Source organism: Cebus imitator, unplaced genomic scaffold, assembly GCF_001604975.1.
Source record: "Cebus imitator isolate Cc_AM_T3 unplaced genomic scaffold, Cebus_imitator-1.0 Scaffold164, whole genome shotgun sequence".
In the NCBI taxonomy this organism is placed as follows: domain Eukaryota; kingdom Metazoa; phylum Chordata; class Mammalia; order Primates; family Cebidae; genus Cebus; species Cebus imitator.
This window is the reverse complement of record NW_016107479.1, coordinates 586,232-601,363: the sequence shown is the minus strand read 5'-3', so window position 1 is coordinate 601,363 and position 15,132 is coordinate 586,232. Positions and strand designations below refer to the sequence as shown.

At 39.0% G+C, this 15,132-nt stretch overlaps 1 protein-coding gene across 47 annotated transcripts in view; it reads left to right on the top strand.

Moving 5' to 3' along the window:
- Positions 1 to 15,132, top strand: part of PTPRD (protein tyrosine phosphatase receptor type D) — a 2,344,803-nt gene that overhangs the window by 2,012,296 nt on the left and 317,375 nt on the right. For 26 of the 47 annotated variants that reach the window (XM_017544042.2, XM_017544050.2, XM_017544045.2 and 23 more), the window contains 2 exons: positions 8,856 to 9,001; positions 12,153 to 12,294. In XM_017544042.2, coding sequence (XP_017399531.1) covers positions 8,856 to 9,001; positions 12,153 to 12,294 — 288 coding nt within the window. Of the gene's footprint in view, positions 1 to 8,855; positions 9,005 to 12,152; positions 12,295 to 15,132 lie in introns of all 47 variants that reach the window. The other 21 variants (XM_037744085.1, XM_037744087.1, XM_037744086.1 and 18 more) reach the window with 1 other exon arrangement.

The following is a 15,132-nucleotide window of genomic DNA, read 5'->3' as shown; positions in this document are numbered from 1 at the left end:
CTGGGATTACAGGCTTGAGCCACCGCGCCCGACCTGGTCAGACATCTTAATCAGTTACTTTATCTCAGATTTCAATTGGATCCTGGGATGATATTATACTTCAACAGAACTTTTATACACAGCATATTCTGGGTGAAATTTCTCGTTTAAGTAGTGAAAAATAATTGCTATAGTACAGCAGAAAGTACTTTCCAATCCCTTGAGAAAACACTGAGCATACATTTTATAGTTACACAGAAGATATTTCAAAATATATAATTGAGATATATTGTCTGTGCAGAGTCTTTGTAATTTTCTACCTTGTAATTTGGCACAGTGAAAATATTAGTGTTACGAGATCTTTGGGGTGTTGCTTTTCTGGCTGGAAACCTCTGTGGCCAGTGGCGCCTTTAACCAAATTTTGCTCAGACCCCTTGGGCTTGTTCTGCCCACTTGGCTTGGCAGGCTGTGCTCAGCTCATGCCACGGGCCTGGATCCCATGCCTCCAAGGGAGACTGCGAGTCAGGCATGGAATGGCAAGGGATGTGTGAGCAAGTGTGGGGTCTGGGCACTGTGCAGTCAGACATGTTGGCTGCTGCTCCTGGGTGGGCGGTTCCAAGTGCTAGTATGGGTGCTGATTCTCCATGAGGCAGTGGCTGGACCAGATACGTCACAGGCAGCTTCCCTGACTGGCACTCGGGAATGCAGTGGCACCTGGAAACTTGGAGACAGCAGGAACCAAAGGGCCCCAAAGAGTCAGTCACAGCCCCGGCTTGCGTAGCTCCCAGGCCTGGGCTCCTCGAATGGCCACAGCTCTTCTCCTCACCTGCAATGTGGCAAGCAAGGGGCATGTTTCAGCCCTGTTTGTGTTGCAGCTCTTTTAGCCTCACTGTTGAGCTGGTCCCGAGTGCTTGTCCTGCAACCAAGGAGAATGAGGTATGCAGACAAGTGGAGGGTGAGCAAGGTGAAGAGGAGTGGTACTGAGCAGTAGAACAGCTCAGAGGAGACCTGTAGTGGACAGCTGCCCTCCATCCCAGGGCGTCCTGATGAGTGTTCAGCTCCTGGCACGGAGGGCAGCTCCTCCCTGTTAAGCAGGTCCTCCCAACAAGTGTTCAGTTCCCATCAGAGAGGGCAGCTCCTCTTTGCAGCTGGTCATCCCAGCACGTGTTCGGCTAATAGCAGAGGGGAGCTCCTTTTTGCAGCCGGTTGTCCCATCATCTGTTTTGCTCTGGCAGAGCCTAGAACTTTTATGGGCCCCAGAAGGGAGGAAGCGCATGCCAGTTGGTCCATTGGCAGCCATAGGTGGGCCCAGAAAAGGCACCACTAGTTCCCACTCTGATCTGCAGGGCTGACAGCCCAGCACCCAGACTTCAGGCCGTCCCTGGCCTCAAGGTGGGGCCTCACTGGACACATCCACTTCTGCCCAAGAGCATGTCCGCCTCCTGCTGCCAGTCATGGCACCCAGGCTGCTCATGGCAAGAGGCATCTTCAGGTCCTGAGCTGCCCTCAGCTCCCTGCTTGGCTTCCCCTCCACCCTTGTCAGTGCTCAAAGTCTAGAGGGGGCTGAGGCAGCAAGGGGCTGGCGTGTCCGTGCTGCCCCAGCGTGTGCACACTTGGTCTGGCTGTGACAGCACCTTGGCTCAGTTTCAACGCTGCTGTGAGATCAGAGCCAAGAGCTGTGGCAGCAGGAGTGGCTGCAGAAGCAGCAGTGGTGGCGGTGGGACCCCTATGCCCTGCGTCCCCGAGGCAGCCCACCTGCAGCCGGGGCAATGGCAGTGGCTGTTCCACGTGGCCTGTTGCTGCTGCTGTTGTTAGGGCTTCACAATTCGATCAAAAGTTCATAGTTCTTAGCCTCAGTGACTCCTTCTTGTTTTCTTTTCATATTTTATCTTCTTTCCTCTCTTTCTTCCTTCCTTCCCTCTCTCCCTTCCTAATACCTATGTTACTATAAAGCTTTCTATAAATCAATAAAATAAGAGTAATGATAAGATCTTGCAAAACTGTTTGAAAACTCCATATGTAAGATATATAAAACATTTAGTCTAGTGCGTGGAACTCAAGGAGCAGTTATTTGTTTATTCCATTCTAAAGTATAATGATTCTTAAATAAAATTTTAAGGCTGTCAGGTTGTTTTGGGAGTTATATTTAAGAAGAAATCCCACAAACATTTTTTTAAAGTGTATTTTGTTTTGAAGATCTATCCTGACCACAGATGTCAAGAGGTAACCCTGTTCAAATTTCATGTGACAGATTCAGTGTCCCCAAAGGCCCTGGTTTGTATAGAACCTCTGCTATGGAAACTACCCCAAATGGTATCTGTGCTATGCTCTGCCCTCCTAAGCAAGGATGATGCGTCACCTTTGGAACCTCCCTCCCTGTTGTCACGTGTTGGTATAGTTGTGTATGGACTTAGGCAGGTGTCTTTCGCTACCCATGTCCCAGTGAAAATGAAGCTAATTACAGCAAACCTATCATCCACAACAGAAACCTGTCATGCCCCATGTCTGCCACAGTGGCAGTAGGGTGTGCTGTGGCTGGAATGGAATGTAAAGCCCGGTGGTAACTCATTCCCCAACCTTCAGACCAGGCATCACCCTTAGAACCACCTCTCTCTCTCCCGCTATGCGCTGCATTTACCCCCGGCCCCAAAGGTGCTGTTCCTGAGCTTTCCTTCAGCGCTCTCCTCCTGTGACTTATAGAGAAAGGAAAACCAGAGATGACTGCAGTTGACCTTCTCTAAATTCTACAGGCACTTTTTATGGAGGCAGCAGATTCCTAAAGACAGGGCTACCTGCATGTTCCTGTTGAACGTTCTCTCATTCTCTCCCTGTCTCATTTATCACAAATATTAACCTTCCCCTTTAAAAATGTTCAGTACGCCGTTTTGACAGATAGCGCTTTAAAACCAAAACTCTCTCTTTAAGGAAATGTCAATCAGTTAAAAGAAACAAAGCCAATTAGTTACATGCTGTTAGTTTTGTTCCCCATGCGACATACTTTCTTGATGTCCACAGAAGCAGCTTACTAATTGGAATTAAATTAGACAAATGGCATCCTTGTTTTGTGTCTTCACTTTTGTAGCATGTGATCCTTTCTGTGAATCTGCTTTAAGTGATTCTCACTTGACCAGTCATATGCCTCAACCCTGAATTGCCTACATAACCTTTAAGAATTTCTCATAAATTCCATTCGTCTACGGATGTTACTAGTGGACTTCAGTGGCTCTGCCCCATTAATGTCTAGCACTACTTAACGTAACGTACTGAATGGAGGGTTTTGTCCTCAGTACAGCAGTTTGTTAAGGATCGACAAAGGCAGTTTCCTGGTCTTGGTTGGTTCTCTTCCCATAAGTCCACAATGATCTTGTCACCTTATCTTCAGAGTGACTAGCAACTTGAAACATAAGGCATCCAAATATTATAATCATTAGGTTCAAAGATACTGTGCATTGGTTAGACTTGAAGAAACAATCTAACTTCTTAAAAGCAAAAATCACTGTGTGTTTTGCGGCTCCTCCTGAGATGTGTAACAAATAATCATCCACTAAATTCCAGGAGCAACTGTCTGTGTTGTGAATGCATCTTGAGAATGTACAGTCTTTGAAAACAGCAAGCGAGGCTGGCAGACACATTCTAGAATATCAGCCGTACCTCTGTTCTGACACATATGCATGCGTAGCTTCTCTACTTTCCATTTAGAAAATAGACTTTCTGGGTTGAACAGTAATTTGACCTCTGCAGTGCCTGGCATTAGTTTAATAAAAGATCATACTCTTCACTTGTCAAAACCAACTTGAGCACAAATGCATTTTGCAGAGTACAGCATTGGCAGCTTCAGGTAGATGACAATGGTGGTTAGCTACAGCAGTAATTGATGTCTGTCTAAGTAATGGTGACTGGAAAGTTCTAATGCCTTTTTCCCCCATCTTTATATACTTGATACTTCTTTTTTTCACAGACTATAACACTGATGGTTGTATCTCTTGGGATTAAAAATGGAGATTTTCATTATTCAGATCTTAGTCTGGCCTATATGGTGACTTTTTAATAGACACCCTTATTTTATGCTTTACTTAGATTCTCTTCCCGTTCATCACATCTTCAGAGCGTGGCTTATATTTTGGAAAATATCCATGACAAAATAAGACAGACAATTCATCTCATTCCTTTTATTAAGCTGAGTGATGTGTATTGTTACGTCCCTCTGAGAATAAAGATTTTTACTTGCCTCAAGCACTTGTTGGGGTTAAGTTTAGTCTTCTCTCTACCTCATGTCTTTCCTTTGGCTGGCTGCCTAGCATTGACAGAGTCCGTCTGACAATTTGACCAGCAAAAATGATTATATATGCACCACCCATGCTTAGCGAAAGGATTTTACTATATGATCTTGAGTCTTTGTATCATAGGATGGTGATATATATCTTTTTTGTAGTTTGAATCTTGCGGGCAAATATAGAAAAATCAATAGTGGGTCATGTCGGAAAGTCATGATTTTCTTGTCAGTGAGACCAATGTCATATATATATATATGTATATTATATATATATATATATATTTTATACATATAAATAATATATGTATATATAAAAGACATTGGTCTTACTGACAAGAGAGACTAATTTTATATATATATATATAAATTTTATATATATATGTATTTATATTTATATAAATATATATTATATATAAATATATATATGTTTTTATATTTATAAAATATATATTTATATTTATATATAAATATAAATTATATATAAATGTGTGTGTGTGTGTGTGTGTGTGATAAAAGCTCTATGTACAAGCCCCTGAAATTACTTGTATTTAACTGTAGTGTAATCAATTTTTTTCTAATTTTTCACAGAATAAATTTAAGGTTTTTTTTTCAGATTTTTTTTTTCTTCAGAATATCAAGTTATTACAGTGGTAAGGTTCAGAGAAAAAGTTCCAGATCCTACAATAGATTCTAACTGATTATTTTAATAAATTTTCCACAGTTTAATAGGTTAATTTCATTACTTGACTTGATCTCCAGAAACAATATCCTACAGTAGCATCCAGTGGTCATTTCTTTGGCTTTTTTAGGTTTTTTTTTTTTGAGGCAGAGTTTCACTCTTGTCACCTAGGCTAGAGTGCAGTGACATGATTTCAGCTCGCCGCAACCTCTGCTTTCTGGGTGGCTTATTTTTATACTTGTCATTATTACACAGAAACTTCTCTGAGCATGATGATAGCTCATACCCGCAATTCCAGCACTCTGTAAGGCCGAGGTGGGAGGATCCGTGAGCCCTGGAGTTCCAGACGTGCTGGGCAATGTAGGGTGACCTCCCCACTCTACAAATAATAAAAACATTACCTGGGCATGGTGGTGTTTGCTTGTCGTCCTAGCTACTTTGGATGCTGAGGTGGGAAGACAGATTGATCTGGGATGTTGAGGCTGCAGTTGGCTTTGATAGTGTCACTGCACTGAAGCCTGGGTGACAGAGCAACACTGTGTCTCAAAAAACAAAAAACTTCAATGTCTGATCAGAAAATGAAGATAAATGAGAAACGCACCTGGAAAATATTGAAATGGTACTTATACCTGTTGTCTAAGTGTATGGAAATTTTGTTTCTCTGCATTCCATTTAGAAATAAGATTTCTATGTTTAATACTAATTGGACTTGTTTAATGTCCTCACCCACCATTTATTTCCAGATGAGCTTTCTAACCGAGGTCCTTACATGGCAGTAGGACAGGGAAAGCACTTACCCAGGTATCCATTGCCTACTTGCAGATTGTCAGAATTGCCAACTTTTCTTCATTCCTTGGGATAAGAAATAGGACGATATTCCTTAAAAAATATTCATATGCAGGGAAAAGGGTATCCTATTCCTAATTTTCTTTAATTTCTAATAGTAAACACTCATTTTATGCAACAGCCCTTCCCTGTGTTCACATATTCTTGCAAGAAGTTTCAAAAAAGAATGTAGCCGGGCGCGGTGGCTCAAGCCTGTAATCCCAGCACTTTGGGAGGCCGAGGCGGGTGGATCACGAGGTCAACAGATCGAGGCCGTCCTGGTCAACATGGTGAAACCCCGTCTCTACTAAAAATACAAAAAATTAGCTGGGCATGGTGGTTCGTGCCTGTAATCCCAGCTACTCAGGAGGCTGAGGCAGGAGAATTGCCTGAACCCAGGAGGCGGAGGTTGCGGTGAGTCGAGATCGCGCCATTGCACTCCAGCCTGGGTAACAAGAGCAAAACTCCGTCTCAAAAAAAAAAAATAATAACGTAAATGGGAAGCTGGGCTCTTACAGTGGACTTTCCTTCAGGATTGATAATATTTAGTCTATAGACAAGAAAGGAAGGTAGCTAAAAATGATACTATTGTACCATTTAATACAGCAGTGTATTTTGTTTTTCCAGGGAAATTCCTTAGACATTTTAATTGCATAATTATACTTTCTCCATTGCATACTGACAAGCAAGTAGTTATTACCAATTTGCATTGTTTGAAACAGCAGAAAGATAAATATAAAAACTTATAATATATTTATTTGTTTCCAGAAAAGTGACATCAATATACAGTGTTTTGTAATCTCACTGTTAGTCAATTTTAAATTATTTTGATGCCAGGTATGGTGGCTCATGCCTGTAATACCAGCAGTTTGGGAAGCCGAGACGGGCAGATCATGAGGTCAAGAGATATAGACCACCTGACCAACATTTTTAGTAGACCGTCTCTGCTAAAAATATAAAAATTAACTGGGTGTGGTGGCATGCACCTGTAGTCCCAGCTACTCAGGAGAATGAGGCGGGAGAATCGCTTGAACCTGGGAGGTGGAAGTCGCACTGAGCCGAGATTGTGCCACTACACTCCAGCCTGGCAGCAGAGTGAGACTCCATCTCAACAATAACAGAAAAATTTGAGTCCTTCCCACAGCTTCCAGGAATCATCTAGTCCCCATTGCTACACAGAGATGCGGGCTTATGATATCTGGTGGGGTTGTTAGAGCCTGTTTTGCTTTCCTAATATTTTTGAACATGAGCAAGTTCCCGTATTCCCACCAGTTCCAGGATCACCTATAAGTTGAATTTGCTGATGAGGAAATTCATTCTCTAGGACCAGCATTGAAAATAATATGCCTTTCCTAAACTTTCTTCTTTTGGAAATAATATATAAAGCTAGAAAACCTTGAAACTGGAAGCAGTTTCTACAAATTAATTTATTTCATGTGTCATAGTTTTGGAATTCCTGTAAATTAATGTATTTCATGCGTCATACCAAGAAATGGTAAAGTTAGATGATTTTTTTCCTCCAAGATTATCCATATACATAATGGTGGAGTTTAGATAGGAATCCAGCTTCCCTGACTCCAAGAAAACCAAGCAGAGTCAGAACACACCACAAACCCAATGGGAACACCATGCGGGAAACGTGAAATCAACACAGAGAAAATAGTGATGACGAGCCAAGAAGAACGAACTTTGTTATGACTTTCTTCTTTTTTAGAATCTAAGGATTGTTTTCAAAATCAGTTTTAGCTATGGTTATTTAAAACTACTTTCAATGACATGTAACTAGAACACAGTAAGGGAGAAGAGAAAATCTGTAGCAAGGATTAAACAATTTAAAAAAAGGAACAGTAAAATGTTTGGGTACTCTAAAACGTTTTCAACCAGAACATAATTGTAAAAACTCAAGGAAGTATAAGAGATGGAAAGCAGTCAGAAAATAATTAGAATACCTCCTCCTGAACACCACTATTTGTGTTTTCATTTGTTTTGTCCAATCTTTGTGTGTGTGCATTTTTTATTATCTGCTGTCCATTACATATCACTATATTATAATTTTGTGGCTTATTATTGACTGAAGCATTTCTCATGTGACAGAATACAGACTTTATAAATATAACACTTACCACTTTCATGATGTTCTGTCTTCATGCCATAGTTTATTTCACTCTAACAAAAACCCCATACTGTTTAATGTTTCGACTACTTACACTTCTGCTAAACCCATGATACGATATGATGAATAAATTTGTGCATATTCATTTACATTTTATGTCTTTCTTGTATGATAGATATCTAGATCTTGAAAACCAAGATGAAAAATAAATAAGTTTTTAAGGGGAGAAGAATGTCAGGAACATTTAAAGGAGATGGAGGATGTTAAACAAGCTTCCAGTGTCTATCCTTCTAGCCTTAGTAATCTTTGAGTCTATATCTTTCTTTTAAAAAATTCTTTGCTTTGCTATGACTTTAGAGGCTTCCTGACTCATCATCTTTTATGCAAATTGTGGAGCTAGGTTTCAAGCAAGACAGCTCACAGTATCTGGGTTAGAGAGTCGATTTACCATTTTCTTCTATTTCTGTTTCTTGCCAAACTTTCTAATTCAGGGCTATATTTCTTGTCTCTTTAAAATTTCCTAGAATTCCTCTTAAATGTCACTAATTTTAATAGCTCAGCAGTGGCAGTGCTGCTTTCTGGCAGTGGCCTGATAGTGGCATCAAAGCAAGCGCTAAAATTTTACTCACTTTGATTGATGAGCTCATTTTGTTACAGAGGACAAATTGGGTTTTTTTTTTATACTGGTAATAAAAATTAATGTGTGATGTTGCTTTTCGGATGTTATTGGATCTCTACCTTAATACAGATTTCAGCAATAAAAGCACTAACAGATAACTTGACCAGAAAGTTACCTCCTTCCCCTTTAAACTACCCTCACAAGTAAAAGGTGCTTTTCTAATTTTTTAATTCCATAGTACATTTTAAAAATGTATGTCCTGACGGCAGTGTGTTTGATGGTGGTGGGAAGAGCAGTGGCAGCAGGATAATAGTCTGTGTTTCAGTTTTCGATTTAACTGTGATGTTGATTTTTTTTTTAATTTCAGCACCTCCAAGGTTTACACGAACACCCGTTGATCAGACAGGGGTCTCTGGCGGAGTTGCCTCTTTCATCTGCCAAGCTACGGGAGACCCAAGACCTAAAATTGTGTGGAACAAAAAAGGAAAGAAAGTCAGCAACCAGAGATTTGAGGTATTAGGTCCATTGTTCTGTTTCTCTGAGGGAAGAATGTATCTGCTCTATCTTTGGTTTGTATGTTACTTGCTTGCTTTACTCTTACATAAGGTGTCACTGAAATATGGCATTCCTTACATTGCAAATGATGGAAAATGTAACTCTAAATGGCTTTTTAAAAAAGGAAATTGGGGAGTTCAAGGACTGATTTTTTGTTTCTACTTGTGCAAGGGCTCAGTGGTATTCCTAGGATCCGTCTGTCAGTTTCATACATGGAGCTCTACATCCTTATAGGACCACGTCTGTTGGATGCATGAAGGCTTGTCTCCTCCAGAAACCTCTCATCCCATTGGTTCCTATTAAGTTACTTGTTCATCCCTGAGCCAATTTGTGTGGATAGATGGACAGTGTAGCCTTCTTAATTTAAGCCAGTTGGAATCTACCTCTGACTGGGAATGAAGACAGTTCCATTCAATCGCATGGCTTAGAATGAAAGAGCAGTGTTTCTCCAAAGGAAATTTAAATCCCATTACCAACAAGAATGGGAATGGATGCTGAGCAACAAATGAAGTTGTCCACTGCCCCTCACACCTGTGTTTTACAGGTAGTGTGAAATAGAATGAAAAATTTGTTCCAGTGTTTTAAAGTACTGCATTACTCTGAAAGAAACATACCCAAATAGGTTGATATTGCAGAGAAGCCTATTGAAGAAGTTGATTTTCTGTATTCAAGAGAGCTCAGTGCACTGAAGGTGGTGAAATATAAATCGGAGATTCTTTTTTTGAGTGTTTGTGAGAAGGCTTATGGTTTAGAAATTTGCGCATGCTGGAAGAGAAATATAGGCAGTAAGCTGTACTGAAAGCTACACAGAGAGGCACACGATAGCATGCCCATCATTTAAGACATGAAAAGGATAGCTTTAATTTTAGGGACTACCGGTACCCCCAAACTGCCCGAAATCATGAAACACGCATCCATTTTACCTGAGTTTCTAATCTCCTTTGTAACCTAATTTGCAGTTTGGCAGATTAAAGGCAATTTCTAAGTTAAAAGAAATATAGCAACTACAAAATTCAGAAAAAATTTATTTTACTTATTTTCATAGGAACTCACAGGATGATCAGCGGTTCAAATGTGTAGAAAACCTAATTAATTACAGTGGCGAAATTGGAAATCTGGATTGTAGTTTATAAGTGAGAAGTTTGAAATTATGTCTGAAAAATCACTTATTAAAATATAATTTATTTACGTATAAAAACATCTTAAATATTTAGAAAATGTTTCCTGTGTCATGTAGAAAATGAGGTATGCGTGCATCTTTGCTGCACATTTAAAAATTTTTAAACAAAGTTAATTTTTTGTTAAAGAAAAGTTTGACATCCTGCTTGCTAATGACAGTGGCTCTTGACAAAATCGTGTAACAGAAATTTAATACTAAATATTTCAGAATTATGTACTTATTTCTCCTCAGTACATAATTCCCGACAAGAGTCATAAAAACACCTCTGGCGTAAATGAATTATTTTTTACACAAAGCAGCTTTATCAGACTATCAAGTTCTGGGTTGGAAATCTTTACTGTCTTTAACAGTGTGTGTATATATTTGGTTTCACTAGTCTATACGGCCCATGAGAGCAGCAGACGGTGACTGTTTTTGCTCCGTCTCTGTCCCCAGTGCTAAATGGGGTGTCTGGTCCATGACAGGCATGAAATCAATACTGATTATTTTCAGACTGGAAATTATATCACTGGCTTGTAATGTGTGGTATATTGTATGTTGTAATGGGGTAGGTTTGAATCTAGGAAATAGTTCACAAACCTAAACATACAATGACATTTATTGATAAATTAATCAACATTTAAATGGTTTTGTAGTTGCTTAAAACTTTCCCTATACTAAATCATGAAATGTTCATAAATAACTTTTTTAAATTATGAAATTCTTAACAAAGCATCCAATATGAAACTATGAAACTTTTCTTTCCTAAGATGCATAGTAGATTTATTTTAAAATGTATGTTTAATAGATTCGAAAATAAATTGTGGTGCATTGGGAAATGAGCCATTTTGGATATTTTTTGTGAATTTGGAGAGAAATAGAGTGCACAAAGATTGAAGTGGATATATTTTGAAAATAGTAATGTCCTTTCTCTCTATGTTAACATACACACAAAATCAGGAATTAAGCATCCCATAAATATATTTATAAGGCAATCTCAGTTTATTCATAATTTAGGCACACGGGAATATTCACAGTGAAATACAAGCAAAAAAAGACACAACTCAGTGAACAGCTGAAGGAATGCAGCACAGTTACAGAAAAGATAGCTAGTGGACTCCATAGTATTGTATCTTATTTGTTAGTATCATAATCATCATATTTTTTCTTTTTAAGTGGTACTTGAATTAGCTAACAAGTATCTAGGATTATCAGTGTCACTAAACTGTTTCACAGAAGAGTTCCTAATGATGGTGAATTCAGGCTTAGTGTTTAGCACATTAATTTTCTGCCTGGTGAAGCAAGCCTCCGTTTTACAGCAAGAATGCTCTACAAATGCAGAAAATGCTAAGCTAGAACAAATACTGGAATGATTTGTGGCAAAATTAATGTATGCCATCAGGCTTTTGGATTGTGAAAGCTGTCTCGGCTCCCTAAGTACTAGATTTATGCAGTTTCTCTTCATGGTTTGCCCACCTATACTGTTCAGGATTAGAGTTTAAACCAGTAGAGCTATCTGAGGTGGTGTGCATTAATTCTTTGCCTTATAGTCTCATTATTGAATGAATCCACATTTGTATATGTGCTGTCAGAGAAAGAATAATTTGAGAAGTTTAGCCATCATAGCTTCAAGCCTCTTGCAAAGTTAATAGAATCAAATTGGCCTAGATGCACATAATGAAATATTTTAGTGAGTAAACCCTGGGAGTTTTTAGTAGGAACTAGAAATTTTCACGTTTTGCATATGTAGTTGCATGTCTTTCTCCTTGTTTAGTAAAAGATTCATTAAATTAGACCAGATATTTTTTCACCACTGTATCAAAATTCAGATTCAGAATGATTCCTAGTTTATTCTGAGCCTAATGGCTGGTCCAACACTGCATTGAGAGGTTTAGCTGAGAGGTAGACAATTGTAACAACACCTGTGACAGCTATTGTTTCCTCTAATAGGTAATAGAGTTTGACGATGGGTCTGGATCAGTTCTCAGAATACAGCCCTTACGGACTCCGAGGGATGAGGCCATTTATGAATGTGTGGCCTCAAATAATGTGGGAGAAATAAGTGTATCCACCAGACTCACCGTTTTACGGGGTAAGTGCTCAAGTGGAGGTTGTTGTTTGTGTCATTGTTGCAATTCTGTTATCTCTTTTGTAGCATCATTAAAAAGATTAGCATTGTGATGATGCTTAAAGCGGAAATGCAGTTAAATAAAATGTTTATAAGAGTTGAACTTTAATTAGACAATGGATACCTTCTCTAGTTATGGGTCTTGATGGAACTAGAGTTCAGGGGGGAAATCAGATGTAAGAAAGCCAAGAAAAGAATTGATTTCAAATGCCAGATACTGGTTTGATTTTGGCAGAGCATTTAGAAAGGAAACAGGAAGGATATGGTACGCTTTTGTATGCTGGCATTACTTGTGCATGGATTTTTCATATCACGTTCAGCAGCTACGTTTTTATAAACTACCACAGCTGACATTGATATTTGCAAAATTAGCCTAAAGATGAGCTTTCCTTAAGCAATTGGTCAGAACCAAGTAAATAAACACATCTGTCTTATGTGAAAAAGTATGTTTTATGTGTGTCTGTTACCTTCCTTGAACCAACATGTATTGATGTAAATAACTGGGCTGACAAATCCCTTTCTTTCTTTCCAACAATGTTGCTTACACAATTTGACAAAGCTCAGGGTGAGCTGCCAAATCTCCAGTACAGTGTGTTCACTTTGTAGACTTCCTTTGCAATGGGAGTGCTGGAGAGTAAAGGCTAGTGATGAAGACCGTGTTGTATGTTTCTAATTCAGCCTTCTGTGTAGAGATACGAACATTCCCAGTTAGGCACCTAGCTGTTGACATTTCCAGATTAGCTCTTCTGTGCCTTTATCTCTTTATCTCCCTCACACAACTCATTTGTTTTGTTTTGTTGTATTTTGCTGTATTCTAGAATTTAGAAGAATAGACTTTCCTAAGATGAAGGAAATTGGAAAGAAAAGGGTCAGAATCATAGAGGAACTTACATAGTTTAAGTACATTTCCCCTCTATTTCATTTGTTTTCACATGGAGGGATGGATTTACTCTGTATCTTTTATAACATAAAAAAGTTTGATTTTATAAACATCTTGGTTTCCCTCAAGGGAGGTACACCCTATTGACCTTGTCAAGAACTTACTTATTTGGAGGCCAGCAGTAATTAGTAATGAAGGCCAAATTTACCTGGTGGTTTTGAAACTAAATACACACACACACATGCTATCTCAGAAGCAAAATTAATTAGTTAATTCAAGAGACTGAGAAAATGAGATTATTTACATATACTTCCTTAAATATGTTTGAAATAATATGAACACCTCATTAAGTTGCAGGTAAATATTGACAGTTGGATGCATATCTTTTAAAAGCATATAACAGATGCTGCTTTAAAACAAACAAGTCAGATTTGAGCTACATTTCTGGCTGTTACGACAAGCCAAGTTGCAGAAAGTTCCCCATTCCCTGACCAGCACATAGAAATGTTGGCAAAGTATCTGAAAATAAAAGCATAGTTAGGCTTGCAAACAAGAAGTAGAAATTTCCAGGTGCTAAAAACAAGGAGGGATTTCCCACAGAAAAGACAATTGTAATATAATAACCCAAGATAACCAAATGGACCATATGCTTTAGTGCTGGAGTTTTAATACTTCAGCAAGATACATACATATATAAAATAAGTTGGGAGTAAGAGGGACTAGATCAGCTTTCTGCATACAGGTGAGCCTTCTAGCACTATTCCTACTGTGCAATACTCAGGACCAAACAGTTTAACATAAAAGCTGGTACAAACAGTGAATCCCATAGAGTATGCAGCAGACACTCGTGATAGTGTTCACCCCACAGAGACATTCCGTTAATCCAGGCACACGACGCTAGAGAAGGTCATTGATACCCAGATGGGCTAAGAAGCACCAATTCTAAAGCAATCAAGTCAGCTACCACCAATGAGCAACAGTAAACCCAGGCATTGAGGGTGGACATCATAGTCTGTGACCTACAGGTAGTTGAACTATATGAATGGGTTTTTAAAATAATATATTTAAAATATTTAAAAAGTTAAGGGAAGGAATGGTCTAACAATTGGCAAGAGTAAGACATTAGGGGAAAAAGAACAGGAGTTAGAAATTAGATTTTAGAGCTGTTAGGAATCTTAGAGACTATATGTGCTATAATATGCACTGTGGAAAATATACATATTTGTGAATATACATACATAGTTCACATCAGCTTGTCTGAAAATTGTAGTCATTTTTCAGGTGTTCATATTTGAGGCATCTGGCTCATTTTTTCATCTACTTCAATTTTTTTTTTTTTTTAATTTTTAGACGGTCTTGCTTTGTTGTCCAGGCCGAAGTGCAGCGGTACTATCTCGGCTCCCTGCGACCTCCATCCCTTGAGTTTAAGCAGTTTGTCTGCCTCAGCCTCCCTAGTATCTGGGGTTACAGGCACTCACCACCATGCCCAGCTAGTTTTAGTTTCACCATGTTGGCCAGGCAGGTCTCAAACTCCTGACCTCAAATTATCTGCCCGCCTCAGCCTCCCAAAGTGCTGCAATTACAGGTGTAAGCCACCTTGCCCAGACTGAAAATTTTAATCTCCATTTATTTACCTAGTTTAGAATCTGTGCCATCATATAGAAAGTATATTACAAAGATAAAACATCAGAAATGCTTTTGAGTTTTTTTCACTTTCCAAATCCCTTGAATTCCTTAAAAGGAAATAATGGTGGTCATGTGGTTGACCTGCATTTATGTGTCTGATGAAGACATTAACAAAATGCTGGAGGAAGATATCACTTTACTTAGAAATTCACATGGATTAATGTTTTTTACCTCTCAGCTGGCTAGAGTTTCATCATCTCCTATGCTTCTACACAGCTAATCCCCATATAAAACAA